General features: G+C 41.9%; 2 protein-coding genes across 2 annotated transcripts; one reads left to right on the top strand and one right to left on the bottom strand.

Annotated features, from left to right (window-relative positions):
* Positions 1–2,609: 2,609 nt before the first annotated feature.
* LOC134195052 (uncharacterized) lies at positions 2,610–6,476 on the bottom strand. The gene has a single exon (XM_062664056.1). The coding sequence runs from the start codon at positions 6,415–6,417 to the stop codon at positions 2,842–2,844; it is 3,576 nt and encodes a 1,191-aa protein (XP_062520040.1). The 5' UTR covers positions 6,418–6,476; the 3' UTR covers positions 2,610–2,841.
* A 3,493-nt stretch (positions 6,477–9,969) lies between these two features.
* Positions 9,970–21,290, top strand: LOC134195209 (dolichyl-diphosphooligosaccharide--protein glycosyltransferase subunit STT3B-like). Its single transcript, XM_062664209.1, has 5 exons — positions 9,970–10,289; positions 10,363–10,462; positions 15,798–16,210; positions 16,272–16,365; positions 21,120–21,290. The coding sequence occupies exons 2-5, from the start codon at positions 10,367–10,369 to the stop codon at positions 21,288–21,290; spliced, it is 774 nt and encodes a 257-aa protein (XP_062520193.1). The 5' UTR covers positions 9,970–10,289; positions 10,363–10,366.
* Positions 21,291–21,778: the final 488 nt, after the last annotated feature.

A 21,778-nucleotide genomic window follows, 5' to 3' on the forward strand; every position in this document is an offset into this window, starting at 1 on the left:
ATCTATATGACTGAGCATGAGGATTGAAGATTCTGACATCAAAGTAGGTTTTCTGAAATCTACCACCCAGAAACCGCACGCAGAGATGTCAAGTCTGGCTTCATCATCAGTGCTGTTACTCCTCTGAGGCATTATCTCTCCAGTCAGTTTTTGTAAATTAGTTCTTTCTGGACATCATGACAGACATCATCCAATAAGTCTGCCACAATGTCTCGAGTCTCATTGTGCCTCAGTGTTGGAAATCCACCGGTAGGACATGAGAATGAGTGATCAACTGAGAAATGGTCTCCACAAGGGCAGAAATCAGGTAGAAATGCTGGTCGCCAGCCATAATGTAGACATAGTGCGTCGTGAAACTCAGATTTTGTCAGGAGAAAACTATGCTCTTCTATAGGTACAGCTGTCAGCCACACAGAAGCACCTTTCTCTTTGGCTAAATCAACAGTACGTTTGAGATTTCCATTGAGGTTGGCAGAAACTTCCTCATCAGTGACATTGATGACAAGATTTTTCTGACGTTTGACTGAAACTTTCAATATGCTTTGTTGTTGTGAAACCTCCTCAGTGATTTGATTTTGTTGCTGAAGAATGAGCTTGGTAAGAGGCTCTGTAATTTCAAGGAGTAAGCAGACTCTCTGTGTAGGGACAAAGGATCAATGATTCCAAGTCCACCTCGTCGAACTGGAAGAGCGAATACTTTTCTCATCGTTTCTCCAGGTGCGGATTGACCCGTCAATGCTGGAATTAGGTCTGAGTCGATTGCTTTAGTCAGTGGTTGCAGAAATTGGGCTAAGTTGTTGTTGGTCCTGGCCATATAGGTCCATTTACTGCTTACTCCATGAGTGAAAGCTGAGTAAGCTGCATGTGGTTGTGTCTTGGCGATGACAGAGAGATGTTCAATTTCCTTAGTCCAGTTTTCAACTTTGTTCTTGAGAAAAGTGTCACAGAAGTCCTTGGTTCCTAGAGCAGCTCTTAAGTACTTCCTACCTTCTGCAGTGATGTTGATATTTGTGTTTTCAAAGTGAGCTGTTGCTGCATCAATGTTTCCTCCTTTAACTATCAGCCATGACTTCTTTGCATTATGCAGGTAGCCAAAGGAAGAGCCAAATGTGTTGAGTTTATTCCACCGTTGTTTTAAGAAGTTAAGTTTTCCACCTGCTGCAGCGTCGTCAGCATACCAAACTTGTGTTGTTTCTTTTGTGCTAACCTTTGTCAAAAGAGGAACTGTTGCAAGGGCATACATTGGCATAGCCAATGGATCACCTTGAGTCGTGCCTTCTTTAGATATTAGAACTTCACCTCCAAAAAATAGGAAAGATGGTTGACGGTATGTGTTGGCGAGCACCGGTAAGATAGCAGGACAGTTAACAGAAATATTCGCTAAAGCCACTTGACGGTTCAAGGTATTGAAAGCATTAGAAGCGTCTACAAGTAGGATTGCGTCTGTATTTGGATCATCAAAAAGAGTTTGCATTGCATGTGTGGCAGATTCAACACCTGATAATTGGCCTGCACAAAGTTGAAGTGGTCCAGCAGCGTTCAGTATGTCTGACTTTGCAATACTAAGGATGGCTTTGCCGATTATCCTTCTTACTGTTTCACAGATGCCATTTGGTCGAACTCCGGGTTTCTTGTCCAGTGGAATCAGATGACAACTCACCAAACCAGTAAAACCAATTGGATCAACAAATTCTGTTGAGATCCTGCGTGCTAGCAAAGCCAACAAATTGCAGAGGTCCCTAGAAGGGCCTTGGAATTTTGTGCATAGCCTTCTCCAGTCTGCAGCATTCAAACCAGAAGGACCAGCAGCACCCTTGCCCTTCAAAGCCATGTTGCGGATTACCACTCCATCAAGCTGATCAAACAAGATTGCATGAACAGGAGGAGCTTGGAGACTTGGATCCAATACTGCATCTGGTACCAAAGGTGCAGGATCAGGATGTTTTTTCTTCAATATTTCTCTTACTGGCTGGTGTGAACCATCATCAATGCATTCATCTAAGGATAGAACACCACAATCAGCCTCATCTGAGAGAAGTCTCCCTGCAGCCCTGACATCAACTTTTTTCATGTAATTTGGAAATTTTCGAGATGAATCCGTTTTCATGTTTGAATGGCAGGACTGAACTTGATTACCCAGATGTAATTGAATTGTTCTTGCTTCTCTAAGTAGACCTTGGATATCACCTTCCAGCCAGGATGCCATTCGTCGTGTAAGACAAGATGCTTGATCTCGGGGCTTTGATTTCATGTTAGGTCTTTGCAGCAAAAGGTGTGGCATTACCATTGCAGCTGTGATTGCAACAGATTCCAAAGCAGTAGCTTCAGCATGAGCTTGAAATAGTCTGGCCAGTTCAGACACGAATTGTCTCCCAGATGTACCCCAAGGCACTTGAAACATGTTCTTTCTCCAATGAACAACTTCTTGATAAGCTTGATCAATAAGCGTACGAAAATGACCTCCATCTATAGAACATATAGAACTACTACTACTGAGAAGATATGGTGTATTTGAAACAATAGCAGACTACGTATACACAAACGGCAACCTACAGCGAATGGCAATAAACTATTACTACTACTAAACAATTACTGTCATATACTACTACTACTACTACTACTACTACTACTACTACTACTGAGAGAACTGGTGTATTTGAACAATCAAACGGCATCTGCTAACACACTACTACTACTACTACTTGAATAAACTACTACTACTACTACTACTAATAATAATAAAATCTCTACTACTTTTTTCAAAATACTACTACTGTATGTAAAAGCTTCCTCTATAGCAACAAGTTTCTAGGTTGTAACAACTTTGAGATAAACAGTCTTCTATAATCTACTTTCTGCTGCTTCCAGCAGAATGTTGAAGTCCCTTGAGGTTCTGTGAAGCTTGGACCTGCATCCTCGCAAACACATCACGCAGGCCCGAAGGAGTGCAAATGACAGTCGACATCTCAGCCAGTTGATAGTTGTGCTGTACTCGGTGTGGTGCTTTTCCGATAAAAGTGAGGCTAGTCTTTTCAAAAAAATAGACGTCAGTTTACTGCATCCTCCAGTGCATGCTAAAATGATTGGCGTGAACGATGAAAGCTCCACGTTATTAATTCGTTCCTCGTATCGCCTTTTCTTCTCTTGTTCCTGCCGTTTATATAATGACGGGATCTGCACTGATTTGTAGGATGAGGCATTAGGGTTGAAGACCCTGACGTCAAAGAAAGTTCGTTGGAAGTGCCCACCCCAAAATCCACTGACAGCAATATCAAGTCTGGCATTTTCGTCAGAGGTAGTACAGCGTTTTTGAAACACCTCGCCGTTGAGAGGTTGCAGAACGGGCTCTTTGTGTACATCGTGGCAAACCTCTGTCAACAAGTTGGTAAATAAATCGCGGACCTCGTTATGGCGGATGCTGGGGTATCCTCCTGTTGGACATGACAGAGAGTGATCTACTGAGAATTTAGATCCACATGGACATATGTCTTGGAGGTTGGACGGGTGCCAACCGTATCTGAGGCACAGGGCATCCCGAAACGCAGATTTGTGCAAAGTGAATCCGTGTTGCTCTAGTGGGATTGCGGTCAGCCAGCAGGAGGCACCCTTCTCACAGGCCAATTCAACTGAACGTTTCAATTCCACAGATAGATCATTGACAGTGATTTCAGAATGAGACTTTTGTGCTAGATGTTTTTGCTGGCGAATGCTAGCTTTCATAGAATTCTGCTTGGTAGGAACGTTATCCAGGTTTGTTTCTTGTTGCACAATTCGGTTGACCAGTGGCGCACAAATTAACTTTGAGTATTCCAGCTCACAAGTCAACGAACGTGGATCTACAATTCCAAGGCCGCCTAGTCGAGGTGGTAATGCAAAAAGCCTTCTCATCTTGTCTCCTGGAGTACTTCTATTGGTTATGGCGGGAATCAGTTTGGATCGTAACGCCTCCTCCAGAGGATTAAGGTACGCTGCAAAGTTTTCATTGGTTCTGAGTGCAAATTTCCAGCGTCCAATCAGACCCCGTGTGAATATCGAGTGAGCAGCTTGTGGTTGAGTTTGGGCAATGCAACTGAGTCGCTCTACTTGTAACTTCCAATTGGTCACCTTTTCTTGCAGGAAGTTATTGCAGAAATCTTTGTTTCCAATAGCAGCTCCAAGGTACTTTTGTCCTTCTGTAGTAATGTTGATATTGGTATTTTCAAAGAGATGTGTAGCTTTGTCAATATTTCCTGATTTCACTAGCAACCATGACTTTTTGGGATTTGGAAGATACCCAAACATAGCACCTAAGTCAACCAACCTGTTCCACCATTTATGTAGACAGTCTAGCGAGCCTCCAGCAGCTGCATCATCTGCATACCATACCTGCTTTGTACCATTCGTCTGCACACTCTTTAGAAGTGGAATTGTGGCCAGAGCATACATTGGCATCGCTAAGGGATCTCCTTGAGTTGTTCCTTCACTAGAAAGCAACGTTTCTCCACCTACAAACAATGAAGAAGGTTGTCGATACGTGTTGGCCAAGATTGGAAAGATGGCTGGGCAGTTGACAGATATGTTAGCCAGAGCAACTTGACGGTTCAAAGTATTGAAAGCATTGGTTGCGTCTACAAATAGCACGGCCTCTGTTTCATCTTCATCATAAATACCTCGAATAGCGTGTATGGCAGCCTCGCATCCGACGTTCTGACCAGCACAGAGTTGTAGGGGTCCGGCTACGTTCAAAATATCTGACTTTACCACACTCAGGACAGCCTTGCTAATTATTCTACGAAGTGTTTCACAAACTCCAATTGGTCTGACACCAGGTCTCTTGTCCAGGGGTATTAGCCGGCAAGCAACCAGAGCCGAAATCCCACTCGGGTCGATAAACTGCGTTGCAATCCTGCGAGTTGTTGAAGCTATTGAGTCACAGAGATTTCTAGACAAGACTTTGAATCCAGTGCACAAACGCCTCCATGCAGCCGCATCTAAGCCTGATGGACCTGCAGCACCCTGGCATTTAAGTGACATGGCACGAATGAGATAGCCATCAATCTTGTCGAAGAGAATGGGATGTGTAGGAGGTGCCTGAGATTTGGAGTCCAGGACAGCTTCCTTAAACATAGGAGCTGGGTCAGGGTGTTTGTCTTTCAGAACATCTCTAACTGACTTGTGAGAGCCAGGAATACATTCGTCTAGTTCTAGCAAACCACAGTTGTCCTCATCTGATAGGAGTCGCTGGGCAGCATTGATATTTCCCTTTTGCAACAAAAGTGCAACTTTTCTTGATTGATCACACTCTCTATCCTGAGGACAATTCCGAGTACTGTGGCATCGAAGATGAGACTGGATCGTTCTGCCTTCTGCAATCAAACCTCCTATGTCACCCTTTTTCCAGGTTTCCAATCGACGACTTAAACAAGAGGAGTTCTGTTGTACACTGGATCTAGTGTGAGGTCTTTGGAGCAACAGATGAGGCATGAGCATAGCAGCAGTTATTGCGACTGACTCGAGATCAGATTCATTTGCAAATGCATAAAATAGCCTTGTAAGTTCAGAAACGAAGTGTCCACCAGAGGATCCGTAAGGCACTTGAAATAAATTCCGTTTCCAATGAACGACTTCACGATATGCTTGGTCTATCTGATCTTTTATATCTGCTCCAGGTACACCACCCCAGTTGAAATTAGGAGGCAGTAACACTCTGTACTGAGGGATAGCTGGCAGGTCAATGGCATCACTAGATTGATCTTGAGAAGCTTCATGAAGAACGACTTCTTGTTGTGTGACAGACTGATATGCAGTTCCAGTCTCTGCTGAAATGACTGGAGGAGCTTCCTCTACTTGAACCGGGCTCTTTGAGCTACCTAGCTCCCTGTCGTTCATGCTGACAATTCTGCGTGCTCTTAGAGATGCATTCCTCATTGATTCCACTGTCTCCGCAACAAGTACACTCCTGCTGGGCGAGTGACCTGAGTAATCCAGAGCCGTTCCATAACTAGTAGGAAAAGCGTTACTCGGATTTGTCTGCTGAAGCGGCGTAGAAGCTGTGGACATCTGCTTATCCGAACAAAGAGACTGAGACTGACGTTTTTGTGATGAACATTGTGTCAAATCCTTTTGAAGTGCCTCAGAGTAAGACATAGGTGTCTGAGATCTTCTAGAAACTTCTAGAGATTCACGTGTGTCACATACCAGAGTGGTGGTGACAGGTTGATCCATAGGTATCTTGTTTGAGGACAGACTATCACAAGAGCCAGAACGAGACACTGACGACTTTGATGCATTCTTTGAATCGTGAGATAAAGGTGACGACTTCCCATTCATGCACCGGCCGTGGTTTCTGGGATTGCAGTTCTTACATTCAACTCCTCGCTTTGCGCAGCGGCAATTCTTGCACCGTCCACTGCTGTTACACCAGCAGCACTTGGTCATGACGTAATTGACCAATATAGAGCGTTTCGAAAGCCAAAGAATACGTCAACTCGAAGAGCGAAATTTGAACCAACCGCCAGACTACTACTACTACTACTACTACTACTACTATATGAGCATCGAGTACTAGAAGTGGAACATGCCAGCTTCACTCCGTTGGTTTTTTCCTCTACCGGTGGCATGGGCTCTGAAACTTCCACCTTCTACAAACATCTTGCAGTTTAATTGCCAACAAAACTGAAAAGAAATATAGTTCAGTGATGGAACTTCTGAGATGTCGGATCAGCTTTTCTCTAATAAGATCTTCTGTTTTGTGCATTTGCGGAAGTAGATCAGCCAAGCACAGGCCTCTAAAATGTCATGACATGGATTTAATCAACAGTGAGGCTTGCCTCACTAAGTAGATTGTGACGTTGACTTAAGTGGGTTTGTTTAATTGAATGGATTGATATAGTGTTGTGTTGAGTGCCGTTGTAGTGGCTTTTGTAGTATGGGCATGACCGGTGGATGCTTTTGCTGAGTAATAAACTACTACTACTACTACTACTACTACTACTACTACTTATGACACGGATTTAATCGACAGTGAGGCTTGCCTCACTACATAGATTGTGACGTTGACTTAAGTAGGTTTGTTTAAATGGATTGATATCGTGTTGTATTGAGTACCATTGTAGCAGCTTTTGTAGTATGGATATGACCGGTGGATGCTTTTGCTGAATAAAACTACTACTGCTGCTGCTGCTGCTGCTGCTACTACTACTACTACTACTACTGAGAGAACTGGTGTATTTGAAAATCAAACTCTATCATACAAGATAAATAATTAAGCAGTGGTACTGTACGCAACATACGCAAAATGATTACTACACATATCTAACTCTAAAATTCAACTACTGCAAGGTAGTCTACTCTCGGTCGAAGCCAAGAGTATGTCTTTGTTAATAGGTGTTCTTGTTCTGCAGCCTCTGAGACAAGTGATGGATGCGCGTAATAAGGCAAAGCCAATGCAACATCTTATCCAGTTGATGGAAGTGCTGTAGACAATGTTTTGTTTCAGAGACAGTAGAGACCCCAGTCTTTTCAAAAACGTTGAAGTTATAGTGCTGGCACCTCCAGTACAGGAAAACACTAGGGGAGCAAAAGAGGCATGCTCTATTCGTTTCACCCTTTCTTCATAGCGATGTTTCTTCTCTTGTTCGTGGAGTTTGTAGCAGGAAGAGATTGCAGAAGACTTGTAAGAAGGAGCATTAGGATTGAATATTCGTACTTCATAAAAGTTTTTTGAAAATGGCCTTCCCAAAATCCACATGCAGACACATCTAAGCGAGCTTCATCTTTCGTGGAGTTGCTGCGCTGTGGTAGACTCTCACCAGAAAGGGGCTGTAACTTGGGCTCTACTTCAATATCATAACAAACATCAGAGAGAAGACTTGCTATAAGATCGCGTACTTCGTTGTGTCTGATTGTTGGGTATCCAGCAGTTGGACAGGCAAAGCATGATCAATCGTGAACTTTTTACCACAGGGACAAGTATCAGCTAAACAAGGAGGCAACCGACCATATCTAAGGCGTAACGCGTCGCGAAATGCAGACTTGTGTAGCAAAAAGTCATGTTTGATCAAAGGAAGCACTGATAAAACCAGGTAGAGGCACCTTTCTCTTTTGCTAGATCAATGGATCGCTTCATAGCTTTTGGAACTGCATGTTCTAATTGTTCTGCAATCGCTTTCATAGTTGATTTCTTTTGCTGATGTACAACTGATAACAAGCGATTTTGTTTTTTTCTGAACATTTTTCAAATATGTGTCTTGTTGAAGAATGAGTCTTGACAAAGGAGCTGTTATCATTTGTGAGTTGGTAAACTCTTGACATAAAGAAGAAGAAGTGATGATTCCCAGACCGCCAAGTTTAGGAGGAAGAGCAAGCATATTTCTTTCTACATTTAAAGGAGCTGAACGACCAGTCAGAGCAGGAATCAATTTTGATTTTATTACATTTTCTAATGGTTCGATGACTTCAGAAAGATTGTCATTCGTTCTAGCCGTATAGGTCCATCTTCCAACAATACCATGTGTAAATGCACTGTGTGCAGCATGTGGCTGTGACTGAGCAAATGAAGAAAGCTTTTCAATTTGAGCTGTCCACTCCTTGATCTTGGCTTGCAAAAAGTCATGACAAATTTTTGATTTCCTAGTGGAGCACCAAGATAATTTTTCCTTCTTGTAGTGATGTTTACATTCGTGCCACGAAATTCCTTTTTGCTTCTTTGAATCTTTCAGGTTTGACTATAAGCCAAGATTTACAGTAATTGGGTAAATAACCAAATTTGGGTCCAAGAGAACTCAGATTATTCCACCACTGCCTGAGTGATGCTAGCTTTCTGCCACCAGCAGCGTCATCCGCGTACCATACTTGACGGAGACCATTTGTTTTGACTTTGTCGATCAATGGCACAGTAGCAAGGGCATACATTGCCATTATTACATGTTGGGTTTTTCCTCTACCGGAGGCATGGGCTCTGAAACTTCCACCTTCTACAAACATCTTGCCAGTTTAATTGCCAACAAAACTGAAAAGGATATAGTTCAGTGATGGAACTTCTGAGATGTCGGATCAGCTTTTCTCTAATAAGATTTTCTGTATTGTGCATTCGCGGAAGTAGATCAGCCAAGCACAGGCCTCTAAAATGTTATGACATGGATTTAATCAACAGTGAGGCTTGCCTCACTAAGTAGATTGTGACGTTGACTTAAGTAGGTTTGTTTAAATGGATTGATATGGTGTTATATTGAGTACCATTGTAGCAGCTTTTGTAGTATGGATATGACCGGTGGATGCTTTTGCTGAATAAAACTACTACTACTACTACTGAGAGACATAGTGTATTTGAATAAAAGTACTACGTACATATACTATGAATAAAATATACATACACTAATGTGTCCACAAAGTTTACTATTACGATTGTAAGGCAAATACAATAACTAGGTAGTGGCATTTTGCATGTTTAGAGATATGATATATTTAATTAACAGCAGGATAAACCACTCTCAGCAGAAGCCAAGAGTATACTGTTGTGAGTGATTGGGTGCTTTGTTCTGGATCTGCACCCCCTGAGACACATAACTGCAGGTCGAAGTACTACTACTACTAGTACTACTACTATACATCTATCATTTGCATCCGTGGTACTAGATCTTCTATATATATAAACCTGCCAAACTTGACTTATTAGGACTTGTTGAGAGTGAGGCCCACCTAAATGAATAGGTGGCAGCCATGGTTAATGTGGTTAGTGTGTTGTCATTGTTTTTTTTGTTTTGTTGCACTTGGGTGTGTTTTTTCATGTTTTAGAAATAGAACTACCATTACTAGTATTTAGTTTGTTGAAATGTATTGTACTATGATTATTCAAATATACTACTACTAGTACTAATATACATGCATCCGACTCTAATACAACTAGTGAACAGATAAAGTAATCTTATGATGTCATAACCAAATATGACAACATCAAACATTTGATGATGTCAGTAATTGATGTCATTATATTTAATGACATCATATTGAGGTTGGCAAAAAATCCTGGCTAGAATGCTGCTGGCATCATATATATTTTGTGTCATTGCACTGTCCTGACTGGTTATCTTGTTTTGGCAGTTTGTGTTCGTAAAACATAGCAGAATGCCTACTGTTGTTTTGTCATTATTGTAATAACAGTAAGTGTTAGTGTGTGCATGGATGCTGTAGTTTTTGCTATTTAGAGTATGTTGTGTACATTTATTTAATGATTGTAGAAGTCGACATATTCTTGATGATTTTCGTGAAGCATACTATTGGCTGAGGCAGAACACACATCCTAATGCAAGGTGTAGTAAAGATGTGGTTATTCCATTTGCTGTTATACAGTCAACGGCTTAGTAATCAGTAGTCAATGTACAGGGTGATGTCTTGGTGGGACTATGGTTATCAGATTGCTGGAATGGCAAACAGAACAACATTGGTTGACAACAACACTTGGAATAACAGTCATATTGCTTTGGTAAGATTTTAATTCATTTTTACTTAGTCTGTCTACTCTCAAAGCTAGCGTTTCACTGACTGCTGGTAGCACTGAGGTGTTTGCAGTATTTATAGTGATGCTTTGTGACTATAAATCTATTAGGCTGCAAATTTGGACATGAAATATTATGTACACATTCATGCTGCCAGAATTTAGGCAGAGTACATTGAACACAAATGCACAGCAAATGACATTTTCACAGAAAACTACATCTAATGAAGATAGGTTAGTGTGTGTCTCGTATCAGGACAAGCAGCACTACACCATTTATGCTTCAAATTCACATGTAGCTTTTTGTCAACTTAGACTTTAGTTAGTCACCAAATAAAGTAGTATACTATCTAATATATAAAGCTCAAACTGTCTGTGTGTGTGTGTGTGTGTGTGTGTGTGTGTGTGTGTGTGTGTGTGTATGTGTGTGTGTGTGTGTGTGTGTGTGTGTGTGTGTGTCTGTGTGTGTGTCTGTGTGTGTGTCTGTGTGTGTGTGTGTGTGTGTGTTCGCGATACACGGCCACGTCTTTTGTGCCTTTGCAACCGAAATCGGCACGCACAGGGGAAGGTTTGCGTAAAAAAATTAAAAATGCACTGGGTCCCCTCTCGAGGGGTTGACCCCTGCGTAAAATTTCTTGATGACGCAAACGCTACACATTCCAATTCATTAGAACACATGCCCACACCAGTCCTGCGTAGACTGTATGCATCGCCCTCTTTCGCAAAGCTTCAAGCAATCGAATATCTCTTGCCGACGAAACTTACTCTTCTAGCGCTTTCGTTTCTCTCCAAATTCTGATTGCATTTGCACCAAATCCAACCTACACGTTTTCTGCAGCAAGCACTACACGGGGAGTGTGTCGATTTCTATCGAAACAAGCGCGAAGAGCAAGATTTGAATTCAGTCAGCACATCCGGGACCTCGCACCTAAGGTTGCACGTGACGTGTCCACAGACCTATCTTTACACTACAGTATCTTGCCCGTACGAAGGACAGGCCATGTATACTAGTATATAATAAGGGCTCCTACCCACCCTTCACCTCCACTCATTCACTCACTTGAGTTGGGTAGGTTAGAATACCCCATTATACTTGCTACATGGATTATATCTATATATTGGTTAGAACCCCCATAGCATTTGTGGTGTGGGTTAGAGAAATTAGTGAGTATCTATAGTTCCACAGGAAAGTGAATACTACTATTGATATATAAATATATATTCATGTATGTATGTATGTAAGTATGTATGTATGTATGTATGTATGTATATATATATATATATATATATATATATATATATATATATATATATATAATGGACGACCTGGATATTTTGACATCACAGTAAAGCCCTGTTCACACTAGACCAGAATGGATCGCGATCCGATCGGGGGCTAATGAGCGTCCACACTGCACTTTGTAAACGATACCTCTGCCTCATTTTCGGTATCACGTGACTGATGACCAATGCATACATGCGGGTTCTTTGCTTGTGGAAAGCGTTGATACAGCGACATAAGGTGAGTGAGAACAAAGGCGAGTGACGAGGGTTAGATGCTCTAACTACACGCATAGCATACTTGGAGGTAACGCCCACTATTTCTAATTGGATTCAACCAATCACGATCAGATCGTGATCGAAACCACCTCGCAGTGTGGATTGGATTGATCGCGATCCAGTTGCCAGTGTTGACATTGCAACCATCATACATTCCTTGAGTCGCTGAAACATCAGGAATTGACGAGGATTTTTACCCCTTGGTAATGGTAACACTTGGACTTTGGTTGCCAGGTAGTTTAGAAACGTTGAAATCAATAGCTTCAAAAGTATGTGCTGTGCTAGCTATTTCTTTCTGGAAGACTTTCAAGAACTTTTTAGAGCAGCTCTCTATAAAATTATGGCTTCATAATGCTACAATGATTTCTAGCCGCATGCTTGCAGAAATGGATGATGTTTTGAGTTGGAAACTTTCATGTATGTGAGTAAATAGTTTTGAGTGTACTCGCAGTGGTGAGCCATTATATATATATACTATATATATAAAATATACTATATATATATATATATATATACATGAGAGAGAGAGAGAGAGAGAGAGAGAGAGAGGGAGAGGGAGAGGGAGAGGGAGAGGGAGAGGGAGAGGGAGAGAGAGAGAGAGTATATTTTACAATACTGCAATACCCCAACATCCCTCCCAAGTCAAAGTAGGCAAAACCCAACTACGAACATCTAAAACTTCTAATTGCATACGTGCATGTAACATCTTGGCGTTATAGCACCATAGCTTTACAGACAACTGTTCTAATATGTTCTTGAAAGCTCGAGGAAACGGCATCCCACTGATTGATGACGTCTTTAAACATATTCCTTTCAAAGTCTTCAGAGTGAAAGATGATATGAAGCCCAGAGATTCAAAAACTAGTGGATAGAATAGACCACCTGCTGTGGTAACATTGGCTTCATGCCTGGCATCTTTTTCAAATTATGCTGCTTCTGCTGCTCACCAGGACGGATAGCTGCTTTCAATATATAGAAAGGCTGTAAAGAGTTACGGATTGTAACATCGAAATATCCAGGTCGACCATCCATGAAATCTGGATGATATACGTCTCCTGGTCTGCTTGAATCATAAACCTGAGCAGTTCTGTTCTTTATTGACCTTCTTGTTTTCAACAAGCAAAACTTGGAATATTACTTCACAAAGAGCATTGTGATGTAGAACACGTAGCGGACCTCTAGGGCAGCTGATTAGGTCATGGTCACCAAATGGATCAATTGTAGCGCCACAACAGCATAAAACAGAAGATGGTGGAAGAAGAAATATTGGAATGTTGAGCCATGTTCAGATCGCAATTACGAATTCGTGCAGGAATGGTGAGGCCTGGATTGGGGTTAGGTAATACCCGCAACCAAGCCCCTGCATGGTTTGACAAAATTGTGTTCAGACGAGCTTTGTCACTTAAACTCCCATTTTCCATTAAGGAGTTGAAAACATTGTAATGTAGCTGTTTCTGAATATTCTGTTGAGAAGCTGTGTTGAGATCCAAAGTGTGCATTACAGGCAATTTCTTTCCAAGAATACTGTACGCTTCATTTTTGTCTTAAACTTGAAAATCATGACAAAATACCTCTTCAGCAAATTTGGTGTTCGAATTGCCTGCGTTTCTTGAGAGACTCCGAATCAATTTTTGGGTGGTATTGCAACTTCCTATGAAAGCAGCTGCTGATGAGGTTAGTGCTTCTCTGAGACCAAGACCTCATGTGCCAACTGGTACAGTGCCACCAGGCATATCTGGCCATCCAGGGTTCCGAAAGTCAAACGCGCGTAATTCAAATTTGACATTCGCAATTGCGTTGAAATTTGGAGACATTGAGGAGAAATGAAATATCTGTTTCTACATTCAATTTCTTGTTCGAAAATGATCTTCCTAAGGGACTCCTATTTGGGGAACTGTGATGTCGACGTTTTGAACATATCGTCGCGTTTCTCACTGTCAGAAAGATGCACGACTCTGAAATTTAGTCCAAAGCTTTTTTATATTGTTTTCTAAAAAACCATTGAAGGGATTTTAAAATAAAGCTTTTGCTTTACAGATATTCATTGAAATGGTGTTGTTTACGGTTATGTTTGTCCGTTGAACAGCAACGCTTGGCAATGAACGTAAACGAGTACATTATACCGACGTTCGGGCAAAAATAATCGAGGCGATTTTCAAAAGACGCTTTCAATACGGAGTTATGACACAATGAAGTTGTTGTTCTAATTGCTTTACCTCTAATGCTAATAAAATAATTATCACAACAGAATCTTGACATAATATGTAACACTACTTCAGTTCACTCAACCTAGATTACAAGTACAGCACAAAACAATAAATTCTTCACGTCTAGAGCTTGTCATCGATCACGACGAGGAACAGTAGCGAGCCTGTCACGGATCAGCTCATCAAATCTCTTGTCTGTGTTGGAATCCACATTGAGCAGTCCATAGAAGTCGTAGGGGTCGCAAAAGTCTTCACAGGATCTTCAGCAGAAGAAACAGTGTGACAGAGTGGACGTCTTGCCGTCCCTCAAAACGGGAGCCTGCTGTTCGTCGGCAAAGCCACTATTCCGTCTCCGTTTCCACTCAGATAGAGCCCGCCACCGATTCTTGAATACTTGTCGCTTGCAACTCCTACGCGAACACTCCGCATCAGCCCGAACATGTAATGCAAATTGCGACTGTTGTGTGGTTACGACCAACATGCAGACGTCTATGGGGCGGAGTCAATTATGTCAACCAATCAGCGCTTAGCCATGCCTATTCTTCAGCCAATCAACACACTGCATTTCTGTCTTCTTTCCAGAATGTTCTATAGGCCTATGATTAGATTAATGAAAAGACCTCACGCTAAGGAACACGCGTGTGTTGGCGGCATTACTATAGGACCTCGGAATTCCGCTGTAGGGCGCGTGAAAGTTATGGCCAGATATGCCTGGTGGCACTGTAGTGTCACCTGGAGCCACGAGGAATCTGAAATAGATGAGCGAGTGATTAGTTCTAGAGGTTGTCTCAAACCTCTGTCAAAACGATAAACTTTGCTGTCTGTCAGACCAGGTGTTAAAGTCCGCAAAAGGTGATATAATATATATATATATATATATATATATATATATATATATAAGTATAAAAATCCTATTGTCACAAGCCATAGAGTGATGGAAGCATCACAAAGACTTGCTCACGTGTTGTCTGAGGGGATGATCACTTCTGATGCACATGAAAATTTGTCATTTAGAATTCAAAGATCTCAGATGCACATGATGTCAGAAATCTGTAGGTCCAGTTGGTTTACCAATTCCACATATATGAAACACACTTCCACACCAGCTGGTTTACCAAGTACTCTACGTGAGAGGTCTATCTTTGATTAAGCCTAATAGCTGACCAGGAATACCTCAACATAAGGAACTGGATACCTATAAAAAATTTGGTGTTTGGTATGTTGAGTAGTGCCGGTGAACACATGTATTATCACCCCTACTGGAATCCTCAAATTCACACCATGAAATCTTTGATTTGCCATCAATACTTGCACATGAGAGACCCTTTATACACCCAGGCTTATCAACCCTGATTTGTGCTTACAACCCCTTCCTATGTGTGAATTTGACCTAAAAATGTGTTAGTGTTAAACATAGATATTTGAGTGGATTTACACTGACTCTCATTCCTGCCTGTCTGTGTTTTTTGCATATTTCTGTCTGTCTCTGTCTATTTTTCATCTGCTTGTCTGTGTTTCTCTTTGTCATATTATTGATCTTAGCTCTAATTTATCAGGTAGGTCAAGCCATGTCTTCAAATGAAACAGCTGCTTATGAGATAATGCGTGATCTTGATGTGGACTACGTTCTTGCAATATTTGGTGGAATGATTGGCTATTCCGGTGATGATATTAATAAGTTCCTTTGGATGGTTCGCATTGCTGAAGGAGAGCATCCTGATCAGATTACAGAAGCAAACTACTTCACTGAACACGGAGAGTTTCGTGTAGATTCTGCAGGATCCAAAACTCTACTCAACTGTTTAATGTACAAGATGTGTTACCATCGCTTTGGTGAATTTCAGACTGATTTTAGAATGCCATCTGGCTATGATCGAACACGCGGAGTGGAAATTGGAAACAAGAACTTTGGACTGTATCGAGTGGAAGAAGCCTTCACAACAGAACACTGGCTGGTTAGGATCTACAGGTAGTGTAGGCAAGTGACAATGTTCTTGCACAGTTGTTTGTGAGCTTGTTGTCTTGTCCAGGGTAAAAGGATTGGAGAATTTAGAGGGCAAAGATCGAACAAAAATCATTGAAAGAGTAGACAGGAGAAGGAGACTGAAATCAAAAGTAAGAAATGTAATTAAAACTTTTGTTACTTTACATCACTATCAGTCAAGATATGAAATGACAGTCCTCCTTCCATATGCCGTTTAAACATATGGAAGGAGAAACATATGTCCTCCTTCCATATGTTTCTAAATGCAGTCTAGTGTGTTCTCTACTTTGACACTGGGTGATTGGCACAGCCTGGAAGTGACTGAGGAGTTGAATTTTACTTTTGGAATCAACAGAACACATTTAATTATCAATTATTTAGCAATGTAGTTAGCTTGCAGCACGTGTTAACTTATGGGTGCCTTTGTTGATGTTGATAAGTTGCAAGGCTACAGCAACAGACCTTTCCTGTGATTCCAACTACAGACAAAATGTTCATTGATTTTAGTGTTAGTTTCCTGCTGAAAGGAGCCGAGGAACCAGTCTGGGTATTGAGGCTTCCAATTGTGACTGTTATTATGTCCGGTGTATTGAGATCAGCTGCTACATTAGTGCTAGGTCATATTACCGGGCTAAATCATACCTCATTGCCTCACATCTATGGTCACATGACCTAGCAACTAGCATTCTTAAAATGTGAGGCTTGACTTACTTCCAGTTTGCAGACTGTGAGTGAATGGGTGGATGTCTCATGCTCAGGAATGTGCCACACCCCTAGTGCTGTCCAATCATAGAGTGGTAGCTGTGTGTAGTCATACATGGCAACCAGAGACAATGGGACAAACTGCCAATCAGAACTGTCAACATTCAGAGTGTTTTACCAGAACTCATGTTTCCAATTACTGAGCCTTGTCAGAAATAAACAACAAACCTTACCTGTCTGCAGCATCCTCTACAACGTGAAATCAAGAAGTTTGCTGGCACACTACAGTACCGTATAACAGGTTATTTATGCGAATTGTGCGAAGAAATCACAGAGCGCACAGTATATGGGAACTTACTAACATTAATGAACCCAGCCAGGAGTGACCTTTATGTCCATGTGTCATATGTCTTGACAATTACAGACTATTTAGTGATGCTATGGACTTTGTGGTTACGTGAAACAACAGTCCTTTTGTACGATTTTAGATAGATTGGAAAAGTAGCACGCTTAGAAGGAAAATGGCGTGTAAATTAATAATACTTTGCAACATTTCTATCATGGTTTTCAGAAGCTCCATACCTGTTGAAGCAGGGTGTAAACACAGCTTCAGTTGCTATAGTTAGTAATTAATTATCAAGCTGTAGTTTCCTTTGCATTGTAAGAGCTATGGCAACTTGAGCTTGCAGTCAGTCCTATGAGATACCACTCTGACTCTGGTTTCAATGCGCTTCAATCAAAAACTTTGTCATTCTTTTCAGCTCTTCTGCACATCATTTCTAAGTACTGTACTCCACGTGCAGAAGGCGCCGACAGAATGGAAGTAACCCGGATACTTCACAAACTCACGGAAGTTTTGTGCGTAGTGATTACAACTGCTTGCCCAGAGAAACGAGTTTTCCTAGAGCAACCCACAAACGTAAGAGCGAAGGTGCACTATGTTCATGACACCATGCGTAGTGGGCAAGTGGTACTAGATCTCACGTGACACCCAAAATCTCTTCTACTTCTGCCACATCAAATGTGTGCCTTGTCTTACAGAAATTAGTTTACACCGAAAGGTACTTGCTTCTGAAATACCGAAATTTGGAACAATGAAAATAACACATTATACTGTATCATAATGAGATGGGACAACAACAGAGTTGCTAAATGTTGAGTAGAGCTCCTTAATTCTAGTTATATTCTCTTCCCTAGTTTTGTTGACAATGAAATGTTAGTAGTAACTGAAGCTGTGTTTTCACCCTTGCTTCAGCACAGCTATGACCCCTCTGAAGAACCACAATCAACTCGTCATAAAGTATTATGAATTTGGACATGACTTTGCTTCTAAGCGTGCTATTTGATCTGAAATTAGACAAAGCGACTGTCCTTTAATTAATTAAGAAAACAACTTCCTTAGGGTTGACCATTCCAGCTTCTCCAGTGAACATTGTCGGTTTATGACTGGCTGGGTGTCCACTGTCTGTGGATGACACACTGTCTGTGGATTGCAAATACAACTCTATGAATGATTGGGTCATTTCATCCACACACACACAACCATGCAGACTGGAATTGTTTCAATGCCTTTTGAGTGGGCTATTTGCTCAGTCACGTGACTTTTACAAAGTTCCGCTTCTTATGGCTCATAGGTGAAATAACTGTTATTATGTGTTGTGCTGAAACCAGGTCAGCGTAGTCTGTAAGGTCTGCTGTAAGCAAAGAAGAAAACCTTGCTTCAGAGGTGCTAACTATCCATAGAAGACATAGCTCTATGAGAATCAACTAGATTCAAGAAGCAATGGTATAAGTGTAGCAGATTACGGCAGCCTGGAATGATGTCCAGCCACTGTGTAATACTTCTGTGGATTGTGCTGTACTGTGCAGTTGTCCGAGGCATGAAACGCTAGGGTACAGTAACACCGGAGGGCGTAGACCAACGACCGACCAATGACCAATGACGTGAACTAGGGTTAGATTGTTATCGCTGGTATTATTTTTTGCATCCGACTGTACAACTGCACCTGTCAGTCAGCTCTCTGTTCACTCTCACTTTAGCGTTACAAAAATCGCAATGACTCCCAGTCAGTCTACTCTCTGTTTACTCTTACTTATAGTTACGAAAATTGCAATGACTCCTGTAGTTTTTAGGCACGCATGTGCTAGGCTTACAGCAATTCCTCTGAGGATGGATTGACTGACCAAACAACTAATAGACTATTGGAATGCAGTGTCTGTACTCATTGTTATCACTGGTGTTAATTGGCATGCCAGTGGATGTGATGGTGTCAACAATCCCATGTATTAATGTGTCCAGCCTCTTCTCATGCTCTTCATTGGCTCTGACTAATTAGATTCAAGGCGGATAGCAGCCGAGGGCTTAGCACTTTAGTGCTTTTTCATTATTATTGTCGTGCTCAACTAGTCGCGCATAGCAAGACCCTTCCCTGCCGTGTCATACTTCAGGGCAAGAAAAGGGTCTGGTGAACTGCCTTTGAAGTCGCTGTGTTGCCGCTAAACTGAAAGGCAGTCATCTAAATACTAGATTTGGTTTCTTAAAGGGGCAGTCCCAGGGAAAAACAACCTAGGCTTTAAGAATAGCTTTTTAACGAGAGAAATTGAATGGCATTAGTTTTACATCTGTATTTGCCTCCGTTGTTGAACTAAAATCATTGCTTTCTGCAATAAATGATGTCACTGATTTCAAAGTCAACGAAAGGTGTGTCTTCCGCCCAAACTAATGAGAAGCGTTTAGTGGTAAGTGTGGAAAGTGTACCAGACATCTGTTTGTATTTTTGACTACATCACTACAGTCAGACTCGCTGATTTCTCTTTCTGGCTCGAACATAAAGGGTGAGAGCTCCATCTCTACTTGCAGAGTGCCCCAAATGAGATCAGCTGCTATGCGATTGCTCTTTGTTCGGGAAACGCCCACCCCATGCACCCAACGCAATGAACTAATAGCGTACACATAGGATGTATTGCAAGCAGAAGAACACTACAAACTAAAAGACGTACATTAGCTTGCGTAAATAACTTATGAACTTTCTCTTTCATTGTTATGTTTGTGTAGCGGGAGTAGTATATAAAGTGTCCTTTCTGGTGCACTTTCAAAAATGACAAATGCAAACGCGCGTGCACAAAAAGTGCGCCAGCTTTTTTCCTGAGCCCACCTCCTTGCGAGTTCAACCAAATGTGCTTGCTTCTAACACATAGATTCTATTTTGTCTGTCTTGTGGTCTCTAGTGGCTTCCTCCATTGAGGGTGCACACCCCATCTGCCACCCGAGATGTAGGAAGATCACGCCTATTAGACAAATAGTATCTATAGTATATAGTCACAGAATCGTTTGGTGTGCTCTATACAGGACAATTGTGCCCTATTAGACAAATAGCATGTGTAGTATATAGCCACAGAATCGTGTGGTGTGCTCTATAGAGGAATGTTGCGCCTTATTAGACAAATAGCATTTACAGTATATAGCCACAGAATCGTGTGGTGTGCTCTATAAAGGAACGTTGTGCTATTAGACAAATAGAATCTACAGTATATAGCCACAGAATTGTGCGCCTCGACTGTAGAGTAAAATTGCGCTCTGTGAGAGAAATATACTCTACAGTATATAACAGCAGAATCGTCTGTACCATGAATCACCGATTCAATGCGAACGGAGTCTAACCCCCAAACCCGTTGTTTAACAACAATCAAAGCCCTGCGACAGCAGGCCAAGAACATCAGAATTAGGGGATACTCTCACCTGTAAAAAGCAGAGCTTGTAGAGCTTATCACATGTGCTACTCCACGTGTGACGCTCACCCCAGATCAACCAGTTGTTGTAACCACTCCATATGTAAAACCCACCCCTGCTCCGCACATGAAACCCACCCCCTGCTCCGCACGTGAAGCCCATCCCCTCTCCACGTGTGAAGCCCTTCCCCACTCCACGTGTGAAGCCCATCCCCACTCCACGTGTGAAGCCCATCCCCACTCCACGTGTGAAACACACACACCACACATATGGAAACAAATGCCCCACGCTTTAGGCAATTTCCTCCAAGGTTGGCAGATAAATGTGCCAGAGGACCAACACGACCTGCAAGCCCTATTGGGAAATGTGCGTCTACAAATTCATCACAATCTCGTCGAGGAGATCCTATCACTGAACGGTGTGAAATTCCAACTTGTCCTAGATGTTCATCTTACCAAATAGACACACGAAGGACCCGACCAAGAGAAAGAACCCTCACTCAGAAGCAAAATGGAACCCATTCTTACAGCTGATGAGATACCAGAAGTGTTGGACAGAGGATTTCAACTTATTCTGGAAACACTGGAAAAGTTCACCAATGAAGGAAGTGGATGGCGGTGGATGGCATCATAAGATTTCAACTCCATATCGCATGTTATCAACCAATTCCCGTTGGCTCCTATCTCCCACTTCCAAAAGAGGTGCAAAACAAGAAGGCTGTCATCAACGTCAAAAACAGACGATAGTTGTCTACGATGGGCTCTGCGTTTGGCACTCTTTCCAGCCAAACGCAACCCCCCACGAGCCAGCAAATACTCGACAGACGATAGACTGCACTGAGATAGTATTCAAGAACCAACTCCCATCAAACAGATCGATGTTGTGGAAAGCCAAATCCCAAACTCGCCATGAACGTCTTTGGATGAGACAAAGGCACGTATCCACTCAGATTATCCAAGTCTGAGGCAATCACCAGGATCAAACTTCTTCTCATAGTTAAAGGATTTAAGCAACACTACACCTGGATAAAGAGTCTCAATCACTTACTCAACAGCGAGAACGGTCACCATATGTTGTTCTGCGAACGGTGTCTACACGGATACACACGACAAGACCTTCTC

The sequence above is a fragment of the Corticium candelabrum genome, chromosome 19 (assembly GCF_963422355.1).
Source record: "Corticium candelabrum chromosome 19, ooCorCand1.1, whole genome shotgun sequence".
Taxonomy (NCBI): Eukaryota; Metazoa; Porifera; class Homoscleromorpha; order Homosclerophorida; family Plakinidae; genus Corticium; species Corticium candelabrum.